Source organism: Amphiprion ocellaris, chromosome 3, assembly GCF_022539595.1.
Source record: "Amphiprion ocellaris isolate individual 3 ecotype Okinawa chromosome 3, ASM2253959v1, whole genome shotgun sequence".
Taxonomy (NCBI): domain Eukaryota; kingdom Metazoa; phylum Chordata; class Actinopteri; family Pomacentridae; genus Amphiprion; species Amphiprion ocellaris.
The window spans coordinates 14,172,346-14,192,348 of record NC_072768.1 but is presented as its reverse complement, the minus strand read 5'-3'; the positions used below and the strand labels follow the sequence as shown (position 1 = coordinate 14,192,348).

The following is a 20,003-nucleotide window of genomic DNA, read 5'->3' as shown; positions in this document are numbered from 1 at the left end:
ATAACAAACAACAAATGAATGTCAGATGTTCTAATGTGGTACAACACTGTCAGGCTGTCACCTTTATGTAATCAGCTAATCTCTGGAAAGTATCGTGCTGTGCTTTGTTTCCCGATACCTCAGCATTTCCCTAATCCTCCATCCAGTCCACATGGAAATTACTGTCTGTAATGTGGCTTTGAATATGGATTTAAAAAAAAAAAAAAAAAAGCTGCAGTCAATAAGAAAACTGATAAAATAATGAACTAAATTTACAGTAAATGATATTGTGAATGCATTGCTTTGTCATATGGTTGAATGTACCCCTGTTTAAATACCCTGTTATTTGTAGTGGACCCGTGCAGGTTGGATTACAGCAGGCGTATGGGATATTATGGGTAAACAAACCCTGTGATGATGTCAGAGGCTTAGTGAGGAACAGGTTTATCACTCAGTGATGTCTGTGTCATTTACTCCAAACACCTGTCGATGATTCAGAGGTCTGTGGACCTGGAGGAGAATTCCTTGCAAAGGTAAGAAATTATAGAAATACAAAATAAATGTGACGTATAACTAGAAAACCCAGGAGCTCATTTTGATTCTTATGATGCAGGACATTTGTTGGTGTACTGCGGTGAGTGATGAACGTTCTGGAAGACGTCCCATTTCAGACCTGTCTGGGTCCACTGGAGGAGGAAGTGCAGCTCCTGACAGCTCCGGACATCACTGAACCAAACTGCCACCAGATAATGAAGGAAACTGAGGTCACACACTTTAGTGATCATACACACATTTTCTAAGCTCAATGTCTCCTTTCTATATATTTGCTTTTAGAGCTCATGTGCTCTTGCTCATGTAGCATCTGTTAATAAGAGCTGGTTATAATTTCTTATTTCAATTATGCTTCGGCTTAATTGTTTGAAAATCCAGCGTTTAGAATGCTGGGTCTTAAGCTTTATTTTTCATCCTATTGTATCTTTGATGACACAGATCCAGTACAGTAGAAAGTGTTCTCATAAAACAACATCATGTTAATGTAGTGCCCAAGTTGGCTATTCTGATGCTGTAATGAGGAGTTGTCATTTTCAAGAAATAATCAGAATACAATATTGTGTTCTTACTGGAAGGTTGAAATGTGTTTTTGTCATCTTAGTGGTATTATACCTTCACAGGCAAGTTTTTCAATCATTTACCAAAGTAATAGCACAAGTCCTGCATGAAAAATCCTACTTGAGTAAAAATACATGATTATGGTCAGCAAATTGTAGTAAAGTATTAAAGACGTAGTACTGGTTTAGTGAGTCTGACTGATAGTTTATTATATATGGCATCATTAGATGAATTCATACGGAGGGATCAGTGTGTCAGCAGCATGTTACTGTTGTAGCTAAAGATAGTTAGATAAATCTGATGGCTTGTCAGATGAATAATGAGAGCGGAAAAATGAAAAGCTAATTTCTGATCCTCAAATGTAATTTCAGTTTTTGGGCTTTTACTCTTATCTAAAAATCACTGTTTAGTGGAGTTGTTATTAACTTAAAAGCATCTGAAATGGGACGTTGACTACAGTGTTTTTTGTTTTTTTGTAAAACAACAGAAGTGAAAAAATTGAAAACCTGGTTTCATCTTTAACAGTTTGTTGTATTTTAACAGTATTGTGTAAAATCTTGACTCAAAGTTAAATTGTCATATTCATGTAGTGAATTAGAAAGTACAATATTTCCCTCTAAATGTAGTGAAACGGAAGTATGAAGTAGCATAAAATGGAAATACTCAGTATAGTACAAGTCCTGTACTTGAGAAAATGTACTCAATAATGTTAAACTATTGCTTATACACCCTGTCCCAGTTGAAAAAAGCACATGTGTAAATGATAAAATAAGTTTCAAAGTCTTTGTATGGTGCATGTTAGCTCACTGACACATCGTCAGGGTTTTGTGGGACACTTCACAACAATGCAGCCTTTGTTAATGTTATTAGTAACACATGCTGTGAAAAAGTTCTGCTTCCAAAAATGCTTCTGTTCTTTGTTCTGCAGTATGGATTCAACCTAGAGAGGTGGATTTTAACTGGGCAGCAGCCAGTCTGTCAGGCTCCTTCCTGCCCCCCTTACTGGATGATGTTCAGCAGCCCTCAGGACAGTCACAGGGTCGGTTGTAGGAGCAGCGATCCGTGGACCACCAGCCCACGGCCCCGTAGCCACAGCCTGAACTCTGCAGACCCCCGCTGGCTGCACCATCGCACCGTCAAGTTCCTCATATCTGACTCTGACGATGAAGAAGGCTCCTCCACTGAAGATGCACCCCAACCCCCCAAGAGCAGAGAGCGGCCCCGGAGCGCTGCTCCCAAAGACCCGATCTCCAGAGTCAAAGACATGCACCTTGGTCCTGCCGCTCACCACTGCAAGCCTGATTCCCCTCAGACCCTCAGAGGCCACAGAGGTTCTCTCCCAGACTGCAGACAGCCTCTACGTGCTCTGGAGCAGCACAGGTCGCAGCAGTGCAGCCCCCTCCATCACAGCCAGAAGAACAGCAAGAAGAGGCAGCGCTCACTGAGCTCTGGGGGCAGAAAATACTCCCAAAACACACCACCAGCTGGTCCTTCTCCATCCAGGGTGCAGCAGCAAAGACCCTCCTCTGCAGGGCCTGTGGTCAAAAACCGCAGGAAGAAGGTCAGTTTGAGAAAAATATACACTCAGTGACCATTTTACTAGGCATGTCTTTGAAATGTAACTGAATCCACCCCATTAAAATACATGAGGGGGAAAAATATTAAGAACACTCCCCTAAATGTAATACAGTACAGCAGCAGCACCCATTAGAACTTAAATCATGAACATAAAGTGAAATCAACACTACAATGAAAATGTAGAAGCTTTATAGCAGAACTGTGGATGGCTTTAGATTTCTCCGTTGTATAATAACTTAAAACTGAAGGCCACTGAAGTAGTTTTCTCTCTCTCTTTTTTTTTTTTTTTTTTACAAATACATCACAATATTTGTCTGTTCTTCCTTCTATCATCAGGTCCTGACAACCAGTGGCTCTCATGGAGTTTTCTTTGACTCAGCAGCAGAGCTTCTGTCAGCGCTCAGCCAGGAGGAGAGGGAGCTTCTTGAAACCATCACTGAGAAGGGCTACCCGTTATGCACGGCTATCCTGGCTCTGCAGAAGACAGGTTATAGGAGCCCAGAGAAAGTAAGTGCTGCTTTTGGGATATGATGACATTTTTCATTTAACCCCAAGACATAAAATATTGTAACTGTGAAATAAAAGCTTCTTGGAAGATTAAGAAGTCAGACAGGTTGAAACTGAAAATACACCTACTAAAATCATTCTTCACTTGTATTGTGTGGGGGTTCACAACCCATGACCTCTAAAGCACTAATATTTGAGCCTAGATAAATCTCTCTCTCTCTCTCTCTCTCTCTCTCTCTCTCTCTCTCTCTCTCTCTCTCTCTCTCTCTCTCTCTCTCTCTCTCTCTCTCTCTCTCTCTCTCTCTCTCTCTCTCTCTCTCTCTCTCTCTCTCTCTCTCTCTCTCTCTCTCTCTCTCTCTCTCTCTCTCTCTCTCTCTCTCTCTCTCTCTCTCTCTCTCTCTCTCTCTCTCTCTCTCTCTCTCTCTCTCTCTCTCTCTCTCTCTCTCTCTCTCTCTCTCTCTCTCTCTCTCTCTCTCTCTCTCTCTCTCTCTCTCTCTCTCTCTCTCTCTCTCTCTCTCTCTATATATATATATATATATATATATATATATATATAAAAACAATAAAAATAAAAAATAAAAATAACTTTATTTATAATTAACAATCAAAAAATGTTTACAAAGTGCTTTGACAGACAAAGCAAAAGCAGGGCACCCAGAAAGCAACAATCAGGACAAAGTTAAAACATAGCAGATGCAAAAATGCACTATGTTAATACTGGTCAAGTATTTTTTTATATAGCACACATATAGTGGTGGGAAAAGGTTTTCGGACACCCCATGTATTTGCATATATATTGCATTAAAAATCACTCTTAGGTCTTCAACTGCAATTTCTTTTAGTACAATCACAGCCATAATACTAAAACAAATCATAAAAAGCCATTAAAACTTAAAATTGATTGGTTCTATAAAAATAAGACATTTTGAGTATTGGGTCATTTTAGTAGACTATAGTTTTGTTAGTTTTTCTTATAAACAATAAACAAAAACAATGCCATTTGTATTGGTTTGTCTCTGTCTAATGCAGCTACACCTTTTGAAACACAAAAAAGATTTTTCCACAAATATTTCATGATAATATTTGAGATTGTGTACAATTTTTAGGGTGTCCAAAAACTTTTTTCCACCACTGTACAGGTAAATTTACCCGAGTACGGTGAATATTGTGGTTCAAACCTGACAATATTAACTAAAATACAAACTCACCTGACAAATTTAAATATCAAGGTTTAGACTCTATATTATACAGAATACAAATTAGCATAACTAACTTAAATGTTAAGGAACCTATAATATTATATACCCTATGAAACGACCAAGAAATTGGAGTATAAACATGAAGACAACCATATGAACAGGATAGCTGAAGTAATGCACATTGACTAGATTAAAAAAAGTATTAAATACAAATAAAAGATTAATAAGCAATGGAAATATGCCAAAAAAAAAGCTGTACTTGCATAGTACTTTTCATGGCATACATACTTATAGAAGCATATAATTCATGGTTACTTTCTCTAGTCCCAGCATGCCAATCTCAGTCTGATTTCCTGATAGGTCTTAAAGTACCTGGTTGCCAGTGACCGCCTGTGTGAGCTGGGCTATGATGAAGCACAGGTGGAGGAGGCCTTGGAGATGTTTCAGAACTGTGAGAGCAAGGTGAGTCCAGCTTAATGCCAAACACATCAGTCTTTTCTTAACTTGTTTGCCAGTAACACTTCAAATGTGATTTCAGGCTGCTGAGTTCCTGCGCCTGTTGACTCAGTTCAATGAGATGGGCTTCCAGCAAAGTGCCATCAAAGAAGTGCTTCTTGTTCATGAAAACCACCGTGAGAGGGCTCTTGAGGAACTCATGACACACATGGCTTAAACAGACCATCTCCTACAGAAAATCACTTTCACATATGAAGTGAAAAGACTCCACTGATCCTGCCTTTGCATTCTTACTTGGACTCCGTAGATATAAAACATGCGCATAAAAAACAGAGGCAAAAACAGACACTTAGATTTAGTTTTTTTTACCGTTTATTTACAGCTTGATGTAAAAATAAAATTAAAAAAAGTGGTTACTAAAGCACAAATCTAGATGTCACACCAGATGCAGGAGGGAAACCATGTTTCACTGGCCAAATGCTAATATTCTGAAACAAATCAGTGCTTTAGATAGTTAACGTTTACCCCTTTGAAAAGCTGTAACCCTAAAAGAAACAACAATCACTTAAGAGACACAGAAATACATACAGTGAAGAAAACTGCAACAGCAGTTAACCCTGAAGAAAAGAGACTCAAAATGTTCACACAGATTAAAATATTTACACTTTTGGAAGAAGTTTACATTGAGGATCTCTCCTTGTCAACTGCTGGAATCTATGAGAAACTGCGGCTGAGCTGGATGACTCGATGTGGAGCGGCTCCTCTGAACTATCAGTGATGGCTGACAGTGGAGTTCAACAATCCCGACTTCACATTTGATTTAGAAGCCTTCGAGAGGTCTCTCTGTAAAGAGAGAAAATTAAAAACAGTTTCAGTTTCCCTGCAGCCACAATTATTGAGTCTGGTATGTTTGAGATTTTTGAAAGATTTACAGTTGAGGACTGAAGCTTACTGTCAGTCACATAATTACATAGATTATCAGTTTCTAAACATGTTTTATATGTAATAAATGCTGCCTATATGATGTGGTAGGCCGAGTTTTTACTAAGTTGTGGTAATTGTCTAGGTTTTCACTGTATGGTCAAGAAAACACTATGAGATGGCTCAAATCTTTTTAATTAAGTTTTGTCATCACGTAATTTATCACATATTACAGATAAATGTAGATATAGAAATGGAAAAATTAACATCTTATAGCAACAAAGGCATTAAAAGAGGGAAAATCCTTCCTTCAGATTTAAAAAAAGGCACTTTTACGACTTAAATCCAGCTAAAGAAACCGTAAATTTAGTCCTAATACAATCCTTCATATGGACCTGAAAATATATATTGCTTCTTGGTACTGATGTAATCCCCATCCCGCAGAAAACAATGTTTTAGCCTGTACTTCAGAGGACTTTGTGTAGTTAAGGATTAATCAGATGTAAAACCCACATTTACCGCAAATTCCGAATAGGAGCCAGCAATAGAGTTAAAGGTGAAGGTGTGATCTTGAGTATCCTGAGACCTTAGAGCGCCACCTGGAGTGTTTCTATTTAGATGGGAGATGTTTTCCTTGTTTCGGTCTAGTGCACGGGGTGTCCGTCCGTTTCCGGGCGTTCGCAGGCCAAAACCCTACAGTAAGACCAACAATGATAGTGTGTTTTTAGCCAGCGGTTTCATTTAATGTAATTAAGAGCAAAGGACAAAGACGATCACTTAGGTATGAATCTATAAAAAAAAAAAAAATAATAAAATAAAAAACAGATACAGAACCAACCTACCTAAGTTTACTGATTTGATCACTGTCAAAACACAAAGTAAGATGAGTCACAAGGACCACAGTGAGCCTACCTTGCTGGCAGACAGAGGTGGCTTCTGGACGGAGGACTGGCACATGGTTCCACTGAGGCCTGAACTAAGAAAGCTGTTAGGAGTGGAGATGGTCGAGGTGCCGTTGAGCTACATGGACGGAAGAAATAGAAGGTAAATTTGTCATTTCCATTGCCTTTCTGCAGCCATACGTTAAATTTAAAAACATGTTACTAAAACTCAGCAATTCTGTTGAAAATGTATGAGTGTCTTACCTTTCTTACTTTTACAGGTGTGGGAGTCCCTGCTAACCGCCTTTTAGATGGTGTTCTCATTACTGTCCCATATAACATATCCTCCTGTGTCTGCTTCGTTTTCTTCATTTGCTGTTTACAAACAAACAGGCGTGTAATATTAGTACTCTTCTCTCAGGGACATGTAGGGATTGATGCAGTTATTTTATTTTAAAGCAGTAACATAACATACCCGCTCAAGTTTCTCCTTCTCCTTTTCGCTGTGGTGGTGGTCCCACTGTTGCTGGACATACTCAAGAAATTTCTGTCCATTGACCAGGAACTCCTTGCAATGTTGCTCTTCCCAAGCATCAATTTGGGCTTTCAGATTCTTCTCCAGCTGAAACAAGCACAACATCCTTTTTACCTTGTTGCCACATTAACAGATTTACCATTGACAGTTGATTGTGAGATCACAATCCAAAATGCACATAAATTACAGGCTCGGGTCATGTTTTACCATCCCCACCTGATGGTTAAAGCCAGTAATGCACTGACAACCTGCCACTTTCGCTCTGCTCACAGATGGTTTGCCTGACCTCATCACTTTTACTGGCAATTCATGTAAAACTAGTGCTCCTACTAGCAGACATCTGCTCACAATATCATCATGTTTACATATTTACTGGATAAACAGAAAGTCAGTTTTTCCTTACCTTAGGCAAACTTTTTTGCAGGTCACTTCTCTGCTTCTCTTCTTTCAGAAGGTTTCCACCTCTGTTGTTGAACCTTGAAGGGTCATTAGCCTTTTTCTGAAAAGGGAAGCACATATGAGTCTCTTAACCACATCAAAAGAAATCTACACTAATGAGAACAATGCTCACATCAAGTTCCAAGTACAGGGTCCAGTTGTCTTGCCATTTTGAAACTCCCTCAAAGAGTTCGCTGTGGGCCTCGTAATACTTCTTCAGGGTGCTGACCTCAGCCTCATGCAGATTGAGAAGCTCTTCAGTGAAATCCTCTGTGGATAGAAAACACGCATTGAGTCACTTCTTGTGTGACATTTGTTGCTTAGATTCGGTGTAAGGGCATTTTCGTTCAACAACAGCTACTCACCGTCATGATATGGAACAAAAGCTTGCTGCTGTTCCTGGCTATAGAAGCATTTCTCCCACAAAAGGGCAATCTCCGCTCTGATGGCCTCGATGACACTTTTCATGCTCTGCATTTTTAGCACCTCTAGACGCTGGACTTCAGTCTGGAGCTGGAAACACACAGACAGTATTACAAATTCATATGGAGGAGCATGCTTGGGGAAACAACGCACTATTCCATCATCAAAAATCATTCACTATTGTAAAACACCACAGGAGGTCAATTTCTTACTGCCTCAATGTTTTTCTTCTTTGACTTGACCATATGCTCTGCGAAGGCATCCCTGTCCTCTTGTGGAATACGAAGCCTTTCCCACAACTCCTGGATCTTAGTGCGGAGACCTAAACAACGAAGCTCATTCTCAGCCTTGCGCTCTTGTAGCTGGAGGGAGAAATAAATCATACACCAAATATATTATATTATACTTCAGACAAGCAAATATGTTGAAGCAAATATCCTGAACTCACCTGACTGAGGAGCAGTTTCAGAGCTGCGATGTTGTCATTTGATAGACAGAATTCCTCCTCATCCTCACACATCACATCTGTTTCAAAACTGGTCTCTGGTTGTTGTTCCAGATCATCCATGTAAACAACAATCTCCTTTTTGATACTCACAAATTCCTCATGACGACGTTCCTGAAATGGGAAGACGGGTTACAAACCTAATAATAAATGCAAGGAAACAGTTTAGCAAAGCAGAATGCCAGTTCCACCTTTTCTTTGGTCAGATCATCAAGGTAGGCACGATAGGCTTCCAGTTGCTTCAGCGATGGAACAGAGTTGGGGTCAATGCTAAAGGGTGTGGTGCACATAATGTCACACAGCTCGCGGTCTTTGGCAGTGAGGTCTTTAATCTCTTCCATTCTTTGCTTCTTGTGCTCCTTCATCACCTCTAGACGTGTGCGGCTGTTCTTCTCCATCTGCAGCATGCTGCAGCCTTCCTCCTCCTGCAAAGAAAGACAAGAAGTTAGCCACAAAAACACCAACATTTTCTGGACATGGACAAAGAAACAACCACATATTTCTTTAATAAGAGTGTACCTCAAAGGGGGGCAGCTGAAGTTCAGAGCACAATTGACTGAGTTCTTCGCGACAAGACTCTATGCTTTTCATTAGTCGTTTTTTGAGCCCTTCTTCTTCAACAATCATGAGGTCCAGCAAACCCTGCAGGGAAGGAAAACCGCAAAAAGGGGTTGTTAGTTTAGTTCTGTAAGACCAAACAGTGACTTTAACTGCAACATGTAATATTTTATCCACCAGCATTCAGCAGGCCAACAGCTCATTCTCATCTTTCTCTTATGATCTTTTGCATCATGTCACTTGAATAAAGCTGCATTTTTTGGTGGCCTTTGATAGTCATTGACCAAAACAGTGTCTGTCTCATGGGTACAACATTTGATCAGTCATCTAAAGCCACACCCGACTAGGGCATGGATCAACTCACTGTTAGAGAATTGTCAACGAAAAGCACAAAAACCTTTTGTGGACCATTGCCTATTGAACTTTTCTCTAAGAAAAACAAAACATTTTCTCAGTGCGTTCACATTTTTTGTACAGTGTAACGTACTTCAATGTTGGACTTACTTTAATGTGCTTGTTAACATCGTTGGTTCTCTGCACACGCTGCTCTTCAGGTATCCCTATTTCATCCCAAATGTCCTGCAGCCTGACCATTGCCCTGTTCATGTAGGCAACAGACTCAGCTGCATGGACTTCACTGGAGGAAAGCAAGTGGTCAAGTTGGTTAGTGGTCTGGGGTTTAAACTTGTAATATTAGTCTAAACCAGCAAAGGAGGAGCTTAAAATGAAATAGCAAATAGGGCTGGATGTTTTGGGCGACATCATAACGATTTTTTCTGTTATGACTTTCAAAAATGAAGCTTCCATTCAACATTCACTGTGGAATAGATTTAAAACGTGGAGCATTATTATATTAGATACCATCAAAGGGTGGCTGTCACACCGCTGACAACAGTTAAAAACCTGAGTCAGACCTGCTGTAGAACATATATATATATATATATATATATATATATACATATATATATATATATATATATATATATATATATATATATATATATATATATATATATATATATATATATATACACACACACACACTAATTTGTAGCCTTAACAATTAGCTCAGTGCATTGCATTTTAATTCGGCATCAAATAACTGTTCAGCCCTTTCAGGAAACTCTGTTAGTTGCCAGAAGCTAACGTTAGACGCCTACAATCAGTTCATCGACGGATCAAGCTAACCTTAGCTAGTTGCTATCGATAGCTAAAGACGATGAATGCTGCATTAGATGTAACGTCAAATAACTAATGTCACAACCAGCACGTCAGGAGCCAAACAAAACACTAACAAAAAATATAACAGCTCAAAATTAGTTATTGCAACAAACACAGACAGCTCCTCGATGATACAAGCGATGTGCGACAGGCTAATCAGGAAGTTTGCTAACAGAAAACACAAGTTAAACAAGGTATTTAAACCATCTAGTACGAACCTCACTCTCATGTTGTTCGGACAGTTAAAATATATTAAAAACAATCTTCTTCGACGCCCAGGCTGTGTTCCCTGGTACAAAGCTGGCTGGGTTCGTGTCGGTGCGGCTGTAGTTCTCCTGCTTTCCGTCCGTTTGTTCACTACGTTTGAAATTTGCACCGAAACAACCTCTGCGCTCTGATTGGCTGATTAAATAGACGTCAGCGGAAGCTTCGGATTTTTTTTTCTGTCAGACTCGGTTCATTTAAGGCGGCGACTGTAGGAGAAACAGCTACAGATGAGACAAAGAATGAGCCGTTTCTCCAAAAGAAAAGTGGATCTGAGAACTTTAAATTGTGTCAAGTGTGTCTGTAACAACTACAGCACCACCCAGGTAACCCACCAGGTTTTCACTGAATGTGTTTAACTCGATAGTTGTTGTGATAGTCTGTCACTGGGTGTTTCTATTAAATGCTTGACTCAAACAGGGAATATTACGGTGGCCGAGAGGTGCAAACCAAATTTACATAATGCAAAACACTTTTACAACCTCCAAGACAAATTTACAAGCGATAAAACACTTTTACAAGTCCAAAAACACTTTTACAAATCCAAAATCCAAATTTACATAATGCAAAACACTTTTACAACCTCCAAGACAAATTTACAAGCGACAAAACACTTTTACAACCTCCAAGACAAATTTACAAGCGACAAAACACTTTTACAAGTCCGAAAACACTTTTACAAATCCAAATTTAACCGGAAAGGGAATGTCCCAACTCCGGGGTATAACCGGAAGTGGCAACGAGGAGCGGCTAATGCAACTTTTCGTTGTTGCTAATGGTGAACCAAGCGAGCGGGTGATTGTTGCATCGTGGCCCAAATAACTTTGCACAACATCTCAAGTGTAGTTCAGTTGTTTTTACTGAAGCTCGTGCCCAACCACCAAGCACATATCTTTTAGGTACCGCTTCTTCTGTGGTTCTCTCACAACAGTAACATTCAGTAGGTAACATTACGCTCGTGCGCCCTCTACTGGAGAAACCGTATAACAATAATATAACATTGTAATAATTACTGTCCACAGTATACTTGTACATTTAACTTGGAACAAGCCTTGGTATAACATTTAAAACAATAATATTAAATCTCAGTATACCACGGTGATGTTTTGCCCGTTTTGTGGGTAACATATGAACCGATTGACGCGGTTTTGGTTTTCGTGTTGTCGGTCTTTAGAGTGTTTAAATGTCGCAGATCAGACCGACAGAGTGCATTAGCCGCTCCTCGTTGTCACTTCCGGTTATACCCCGGAGTTGGGACATTCCCTTTCCGGTTAAATTTGGATTTGTAAAAGTGTTTTCGGACTTGTAAAAGTGTTTTGTCGCTTGTAAATTTGTCTTGGAGGTTGTATAAGTGTTTTGTCGCTTGTAAATTTGTCTTGGAGGTTGTAAAAGTGTTTTGCATTATGTAAATTTGGTTTGCACCTCTCGGTCACCGTAGGATTATTATCAGAGCAGATGGGCAATTCCTCACAAAACCGACAATCATATCAAAATAATCATAATAATATACCATTTAGAATATTTGTTAAAAAAAAAAAAAAAAAAAAAAAACACCTATGATGAACACCGAAGCAGGCCTACACACATATCCCTCCTTTGTTTTTTAAAATTCAGGATGCTTTGTTGCAATGGATGTGTGTCATCCTCCTCCCTACTACACTGTGGTCACTGGGTCTGTATTTGGTCAGGATCTATAACTGCTTTGCACCTCTGACAGTAAAGAGATACCCTGTTAAATTTGTTCTGAGTTTTAGTCTGATTATTCCAGTGCTCCAGATACACATTTTTTGTTGGTGTAATATTGTGGCTGACTGTTTGGTTGTTAGAGAGCAGAGCAGGTCTGAGGTTAAACAGTATTAGGTGTTACATGGGTTTGTAGCACCTGAAATCTCATTGTGTTGTATCAATAATTAGTGGGTAATGACCCAATTCTGCCCTATATGCATTTGATTGTGTTTTTCTTTGAATTAAATATGGACCCACAGAATTCTGCATGCTTGTCCCATCTACTGTCATCTTGATGACTGAGTGGACCCCAAATTTCACTACCATAAGGAACGATTACCTGAATTACATGGCAAATATTTTTGTCTGAATTCCAACTGATATAGTTTTCTTATATTTTTGTTTCTGTTTTGTAAAATGGTGTGTCACTGCATTCACTGCCAGATGAAAGTTACTCAAGACACTGATTCTGAACACTATAGGTATTAATAATAGAAGGTGTGATCTACATGGATGTTTCTTAATTTGATATTAACAGGAGCTGAAATTAATCAGACATTAAGTTGTTGCTATTTTACTTTGCTCTACCTCTCAAAATGTCACAGATCATGTGGGGGGGTTTGGCAGTCTCTGATCTTTAATCATTCTTCAATTCCTGTACACAAACACAGACAAGCTTAGTTGAGTTTGAAATTAAGCCGTTTATATAGAATTTTGCAAGAGGAAACACACTGGCCTTACAAATAAATACGTATTGAGACTTGGAAGTAAAACAAGGTGAAATTACAATTGTACAGACAAAACAGAATTTGGGTTAGTTTCGTGATTTCAGCGTGATAAAAAGCAGCCTGTGTTCACTCATCAGTGAGGATACTGACATAAATACAGGTTCCTCAGCACTTCCTCACTGAACTGGTAGGTTAGCTTCTTCTTTACTTTTTTGATCTCTCCAGTTTTACCATAGTTCCTCAGAGCTCGAGCCATTTTTTGGTAGGTCATTTTCTTGCGGTTTCCTTTCTGATATCCCCAGTGGCTTGCCAGAGCTTCTTTGTGTTTTGTGGAGAACTGGAAGATGCCCTTGTCCTGGTCCACCCACCAGATGCTGTCGCTCATATCACCATTTCTTAGCAAGTCCAGGAGAAACTGGTACAGGCGGATTTTCCTCTTGTTGTCTGGAAAATATATTTGTTGAAGCAATTTCTGCCAGTTCATGAAGGCTTAAGTACAATTTCTATCTCAAATACTCACTAATGTCTTTCCTGAAGGAAGAGTGGCTGCGGTCCTCAAATTCTTCCTCCCCCTCTGACACCTCGAGTGGGGGACTGATTCCTCGTCTGTCCTCCTCTGAGTAGTACTGTCCAGGTGAGGACGAGGCCTGGTACGGGTAGTTGAAAAACGGGATCTTTAGGGGAAATATATATAGTTGGAGATTACACAAAGAAGAGACAGGGCTGCAATGTTCTGTTTTGCAATTATTCACCGTCTGACATTTTAAACACTGCCATTGTACCAAAAGAGGAAGTTGCTCGGCCAAAATAGAATTCAGTCCTCAGCAGCACCACGTGGTGCAGATGACATTTCAGTGAACATATCCCAGACTGTCCACATCGTGTTCTGTATTTGTGGAGATGAAATTACATTTATATAAAAAAGGACATTCTAAAAGCTCTAAATCCATAATGTTTTCTTTTGAGTAGTTCCTGAAAATAATGTGTTTTCATTTTGGAGGCAGCGATGGATTGACTCTACAGACACACATCACACAGTATTAAATTCTGGAGCTCACATATCTACAAAAGAGCTGCTCAAAGGGACTCGCTGGATATGTTGGGCTTCCGTCTATAATGTAATATTGTAAGGTCTTGACCTCACCATGTGGATTTCCTGAGATTACTTCTGTAGTGAATTGGTGCTATATAAATGAAACACTATTTGAATTGAACATTTATATGTATATCGACATTACAGTTGAATGGTTAGTGGATTTATTTAGTACTCTTTCGAAAATATATATTATTTGCCAACCACTTTAACAACTAATTTGTCATTTTGTAACCAAAAAAACCCCCCAAAGCTCTCACATTTCAGCTTCTTAATTGCGAATATTTGCTGTTTTTCTTTAATGATGCTACTTGGGCTCTGGAATACCTTGTTGGGCATTGTTCATAATTTTCTGTCAGTGCATGGGGTAAAGGATTAATAGAATAGGCAACTTTAATGAAAATAACAATAACCAACAGCCCTAATTAACATTTAAATTCCAAGTCAAGTGAAGTTCTCCTAAAATGTGAAAAGAGGCTGTGTCAAATTGGTGCCAAGTTCAGCCCAGACTTAGTTTTTTCCTGTGAGTGGCCTTTCATGCTTGAGATCCTTACACTTGCACTGACTAAGTGTGTCATCTCTCCATGAGCAAACAGACTTATGTGAATCACTGCTGTAGTAACAGCTGATATAATGTCACTGCAAAGCATCACTGCTGCCTGCTATTAATAAAATGACAGTCTAAACGGACACTGCATGGAATTTAATAATGAGAGGATGCAATCATATCGATCATTTATGTCAGGACACTTATATGTCAGTATTTCCAGTCACATATGCAGAGACTGACTTTTCACTCTCATAATCTTCCATCTGTAGACTTACTTGTGGCGACACCGACAGAGGGACGAGTGGAGGGTCCAGGTGAAGAGGCAGAGACTCGCTGCTGTATCTGTAGGGTTGTATGAGCTGCTGAGGAGACACAGCCTGCAGCTCTGTGAGGTGATTCACGGGGGAGTTCTCAAAGTCTGACGGCTGGACTCGCTCAGAGTGGAAGGTCCATCTATGGTCTGGAAAGTTATGTAAGTTTAAGCACCTGGCTGTGAGGATTTTCATTTTATAAAGTGAGTACATCCAGTCTTCTCACCTTCATAAATCTCCCCCACAGTACTGAGGTAGGGGTACAGCTCTACTGGAGGGCGATAATTCTCTGGCTCGGCTGGAATAATTTCCTCTGAAGCCTTTGAAGGGGAAAAATTCAATGTTTGAATCTCTCTGTGTAGCCAAAACTAAGTCAAATATGACCTTTACTTCTTAACTATAGAATTTTAAAAAAGCTTTTAGAAGAACATGAAGACAGAAAAATCAATACAATAACGTAACAAAAAGACCAAACGGGAGGATTTACTTAGTGATTCTTAATAAACACAAACAAAACTCTTCCTTTCATATCTATATAGTCAATAAATGAAATTCTCAATGTCCTAAAGCTCCACCTTGTCCATGAGAACATTTAAATGTCACTAGATATAACTTATAGAAACACACACAGGTTAATTTGTCAAATATCCTATTCTGTCTAACAAACTATTCTCAAAAACTTTATCGGTAATGTTACAAACTGAAAAGAATAACTTACAGGTGATATGACGAAGCCGTCCATCATGTAAACAAGGCAGCATGAGCTTCGTGGTTCTTGAAGCTTGTGACAAAAGTAAACTTTTTCCTATTTCTTCACTGAAAAACACGCAACGTTGCCGAGCGCTGACTTCAACACAAAAATGGGAACTGAAAGTGAGAAATAAGCTGGACTATATGCAGGCGACGTTCACATCATCCACATGTCAGATTGGTGTGATCAATTGGTTCCTGATGGTCGAGCATCATGTGTACATGCATTTCTCTAAATCATACAGGAAAATATGTCTTTGTGTTGGTCTACGCTTTAAATCATGTATAAAACATCTACAGATATTTGTGTAGAAAGTCACAAAAAGCTAAAACGGATGCACTGAGAGTGGACAGTTATCACACGTATGAAGCATTGAGCCCTTTTGTGACTTTAACACTTCAATCCTTCCTAACACAATGTAAAATCTATTATAAAATCACAATTTAAGTAATAGTATTATTAAGTATTATTAAGTATTTAAGTAATTCAGTTAACACTGTGGAAAACTGTGCAGGAAAATATGATCTACCAATTTTCCAACACATCACATTTTCAATCACAACAACTTCATGTAGGATTTTTTTATAGTTGCTGCACACGGGGGCTGAAACCAAAAGTGAAGTTTGGAACCGGCTTTGTTCCTCTTTTAGTTTGGAATTATGGTTTTCAATGAGGAAGTTCTGATTATGAGAATAAAACCAGTGAAAACACGACTGACAGGGACGGAGCCACTGTGTAGCTTGTTTGTGCAAAGTTGTGCAATAGACCCAGATCGATAGCTAGACTCTTCTCCTCTGTGGTTCCCCGGTGGTGGAGCCAGTTACCAAACTCTGCTCCATCTGCAGAGTCCCTCTCAGGCTTTAAGAAAAGACTAAAAACCCAGATCTTCACTGAACACCTTTGCACTTGACAGACTGCAAAAAAGCAAATAAAATATAAAACCTTTTACGTCTTCACAGCCTGTAGACAACACGTTCCTATTATCATGCTTGAACTTGTTTTATGGCTCTTATCAGGGTTGTTTTCTCCTGACTAGATCCTTGATTGTGTTGTATTTAGTCCCAGATGTATGTCGCTTTGGATTAAAGCATCTGCTAAATGAAATTGTAGAATTGTAGACACAATGTGAGACAGATATTATTACAACCACCTTTAACATTATATATATATATATATATATATATATATATATATATATATATATATATATATATATATATATATATATATATATATACATACATATATATGTATATATGTGTATATATATATATATATATATATATATATATATATATATATATATATATATATATATATATACACATACATATATATGTATATATGTGTATATATATATATATATATATATATATATATATACACACACACACACACACACACACTTTTACACCTGCTCTCAAAATAATACAATAAACCAAACAGTGTTCTGGAATATTTTTCATGTGTTTGACTCTTTGGACGGAAATTTACCAGAGGCAATCTGCTGGATGTGATGCAACTGTTTCCTTAAACACAGAGAAAAACTGAGGCCCTTTTTATTATGGTGTTTCTTATCACTTTAGACAGCAGCAGATGAAGCGATACTAGAGAGGCTCAATTTAAAAAAACAAAAACAACAGAAAAACAAATGCAGGGTATTCCTCTTGTCTAACTTTTGCAGACTCCAGCAGTCTTTTCCTACAGTGCGTAAAGTGCAGCTCTGGGGCTCCAAATATTTGCTCTGTCTCCATCTACTGGACAGACATGTTGGATTGACCAGTATCTAGGCTAGACTGAGTTCAGAGGCATTAGAGGAGACAACCAAAATAGCTCATCGAGGCCCAAATTTATTGATCCTTCCCCCCCCCCGAAGAATTTGGCTCTGTTCGGAGATGGTTGACAAATCAACGAAATGAGGGCTTCGGTGATTTATCCGCATTTCAGATTCCTCTGTGTTGCTGAATTTCCTCCGCACCTCAGACACTGACAGCAGCAGCAGCATCAGCAGCAGCGGCCAGGATCGGAGTCCTGCTGTCCCGTGGAAATATCACGGCACCGAGCCGACAGACGCATGGAACATGGCTGCTATGAGGACTTTAACCGTGGCGGGTCTGTTTTTGGCGTTTTGCGCGTTGGGACTGATAGCGGTGGCGATCAGCACTGACAACTGGTACGAGACCGACGCCAGGAGGCACCGGCAGCGCTGCAAGAATTACTCAAACAAAAGAAACGACCCCGGCTACATCTACATCTCCAACAACAACCTGCCGCTCCGCATGCTGCCCAAAGAGCGGAGCGCGGAGCGGAGAGGCTCCGGCGTCGGTGGCGGGATGCTGCTGCGGGCTAAGCGGCACTTCTTGGATCCTGCCCCGGCCATGGAGTCCCTCTGCAGTCGGCAGTACAACTCCACCGTCACCGGACTGTGGAGAAAGTGCCACCGGGAGGGATTTGACTTGGAGACGGAGGATTTGATCTTTAAAGGTTTGTGTTATAATGTGTTTGTTTTGGATTTTTTTTCTCCCCGTGTGTGTGTGTGTGTGCGCGTGTGTGAGACGCTGTCAGTAAATACTTTGTGCACGAATGCGCTACCCAAGGTGCTGATGCTGCGCACAGACCCTGAAGGCCTACGCAGTATAACACGGAGTACAGTTACAATGCAATCGACGTGCTGTGTGTGTTTTTTTTTCTTTCTCTCCCAGCTCTAAAGGGCGAGCTGTAGTAACAGAAGCCTCGAAATGCGTACAATAAGCTACTCCACAATGGTGTGGGTGGATGGGTGGGTGGAGAGGAGAGGAAAGGAAAGGAATGGAGGGGGATTTTGGGTACCTTTTTTGTTTTTTTGTTGGGTTTTTTTCGGGGGAGGGGGTGGCAGCAGAGAGCCTTGTGATATCCTCTCCCATCTAATCTCGGAGCTAACGTGAGACATCCTCTTTTGTGTTGTTTACATCCACAGGATTGGTTCCGCGCTGCACACCAATAAAATACTACTACTCCTCATCAGCGCTCCCCAGAAACCTGCCTATCAATCTGACCAAGACAATAAGGCAGGATGAGTGGCACGCACTCCGTGAGTTGCCAGTTTATTCTCCCTCTTTCCATCTGATGAATTAACGTAGAGAAACCAGGCAGGGCAACAAATAACGCTTGTGCTTGTGCGCCTTCTTGCAGACCTGCAGAGGATGACTGCCAGCTTCATAGGCATGGCCATATCTATCATCCTGTTCGGCTGGATCATTGGAGTGCTGGGCTGCTGTCAGGAGCATGATCTGATGCAGTATGTCGCCGGACTTCTCTTCCTCATGGGAGGTAAGATGCACTTTTACGTAAAGGAGCGCTGCCCCGACTGGCCACAGAGGGGCGGTGTGGTCCGTGTTAATCACAGCTGCTGTAATGATGCATCACAAGGGGATGAAAATGGGTCTGTGCCTCACTGGCTCTGTTCTGGCTCTCTGGCAGGGACATGCTGCATAATCTCCCTCTGCACATGTGTGGCTGGGATCAACTTTGAACTGTCCCGCTATCCTCGCTACATGTTCGGGATACCGGAGGACATCAGCCACGGCTACGGCTGGTCCATGTTCTGTGCGTGGGGCGGGCTGGGCCTCACGCTGCTGGCTGGCTTCCTGTGCACACTGGCCCCCTCCCTGTACCCACCACAGACCCCGGTGGTGCACAAGCCCAGACAGGAGAACGGCTGTGTGTGACACATCTAACAGACACCTGTCTCATCCTGAAACAGTGACGAGCCCTGTTCCGGAGACACTTTTACCCATGCAGGGACTCAGAGCAGAGAGAGAGAGGGATGGATGGATGGATGGATGGATGGATGGATGGATGGAGAGCCTTCAGCTCGGCACAAAGAAAGCACAGAACACTGGCTCTCACTCATATGAAAATGATGAAGAAGTGAGATTGACTGAAGATGATTTTCAGTTCCTCTGGTGCTTTTTCCCCTGTCCCTCTTTATGAATGAACTCTTCAGTGTCATTGCTTGCTCCTCAAGAGGAGAATATAATAATTTCTTCCTGTAAAATCTGCTACTTTGAGAAGAAGAAGAAGAAAAAACGAGAAAAAGACAAACTGGCAGAAGATCAATAGCACAACTTTGAAATCTGTATTGAATAAGTGTTTTGTCGCTTGTAAATTTTTCTTGGAGGTTGTAAAAGTGTTTTGCATTATGTAAATTTGGATTTTGGATTTGTAAAAGTGTTTTTGGATTTGTAAAAGTGTTTTATCGCTTGTAAATTTGTCTTGGAGGTTGTAAAAG

At 40.2% G+C, this 20,003-nt stretch overlaps 4 protein-coding genes across 7 annotated transcripts; 2 read left to right on the top strand and 2 right to left on the bottom strand.

The window, feature by feature from the left end:
- Positions 1-265: 265 nt before the first annotated feature.
- On the top strand, positions 266-5,873 carry LOC111570195 (ubiquitin-associated protein 1-like). Its single transcript, XM_023272819.3, has 6 exons — positions 266-512; positions 593-743; positions 2,018-2,650; positions 3,004-3,174; positions 4,734-4,835; positions 4,912-5,873. Exons 2-6 carry the CDS (start codon positions 621-623, stop codon positions 5,044-5,046), a joined length of 1,164 nt encoding a protein of 387 aa, XP_023128587.2. The 5' UTR covers positions 266-512; positions 593-620; the 3' UTR covers positions 5,047-5,873.
- On the bottom strand, positions 5,184-10,682 carry LOC111570196 (protein regulator of cytokinesis 1-like). 3 transcript variants are annotated; one of them, XM_055009141.1, is made up of 14 exons: positions 10,530-10,682; positions 9,595-9,727; positions 9,052-9,174; positions 8,724-8,957; positions 8,476-8,646; positions 8,240-8,389; positions 7,970-8,117; positions 7,738-7,874; positions 7,570-7,665; positions 7,107-7,253; positions 6,896-7,006; positions 6,663-6,770; positions 6,264-6,443; positions 5,184-5,672 (listed from the first exon to the last, which is right to left on the bottom strand). In XM_055009141.1, exons 1-14 carry the CDS (start codon positions 10,538-10,540, stop codon positions 5,601-5,603), a joined length of 1,821 nt encoding a protein of 606 aa, XP_054865116.1. In that variant the 5' UTR covers positions 10,541-10,682; the 3' UTR covers positions 5,184-5,600. The 3 variants fall into 3 exon arrangements, with proteins under 3 accessions (XP_054865116.1, XP_023128588.2, XP_054865117.1); XM_023272820.3 differs by having other exon boundaries at positions 6,270-6,443; XM_055009142.1 differs by having other exon boundaries at positions 6,337-6,443.
- A 2,299-nt stretch (positions 10,683-12,981) lies between these two features.
- LOC111570193 (transcription factor PU.1-like) lies at positions 12,982-15,855 on the bottom strand. Of its 2 annotated transcripts, none has more exons than XM_023272815.3 (5): positions 15,701-15,855; positions 15,209-15,302; positions 14,947-15,131; positions 13,549-13,702; positions 12,982-13,472 (listed from the first exon to the last, which is right to left on the bottom strand). In XM_023272815.3, the coding sequence occupies exons 1-5, from the start codon at positions 15,725-15,727 to the stop codon at positions 13,162-13,164; spliced, it is 771 nt and encodes a 256-aa protein (XP_023128583.2). In that variant the 5' UTR covers positions 15,728-15,855; the 3' UTR covers positions 12,982-13,161. The 2 variants fall into 2 exon arrangements, with proteins under 2 accessions (XP_023128583.2, XP_023128584.1); XM_023272816.3 differs by having other exon boundaries at positions 13,549-13,675.
- Positions 15,013-19,852, top strand: LOC111570191 (transmembrane protein 178B-like). Its single transcript, XM_035949338.2, has 5 exons — positions 15,013-15,143; positions 17,681-18,217; positions 18,690-18,803; positions 18,905-19,042; positions 19,193-19,852. Exons 2-5 carry the CDS (start codon positions 17,815-17,817, stop codon positions 19,438-19,440), a joined length of 903 nt encoding a protein of 300 aa, XP_035805231.2. The 5' UTR covers positions 15,013-15,143; positions 17,681-17,814; the 3' UTR covers positions 19,441-19,852.
- The last annotated feature ends 151 nt before the right edge of the window (positions 19,853-20,003 follow it).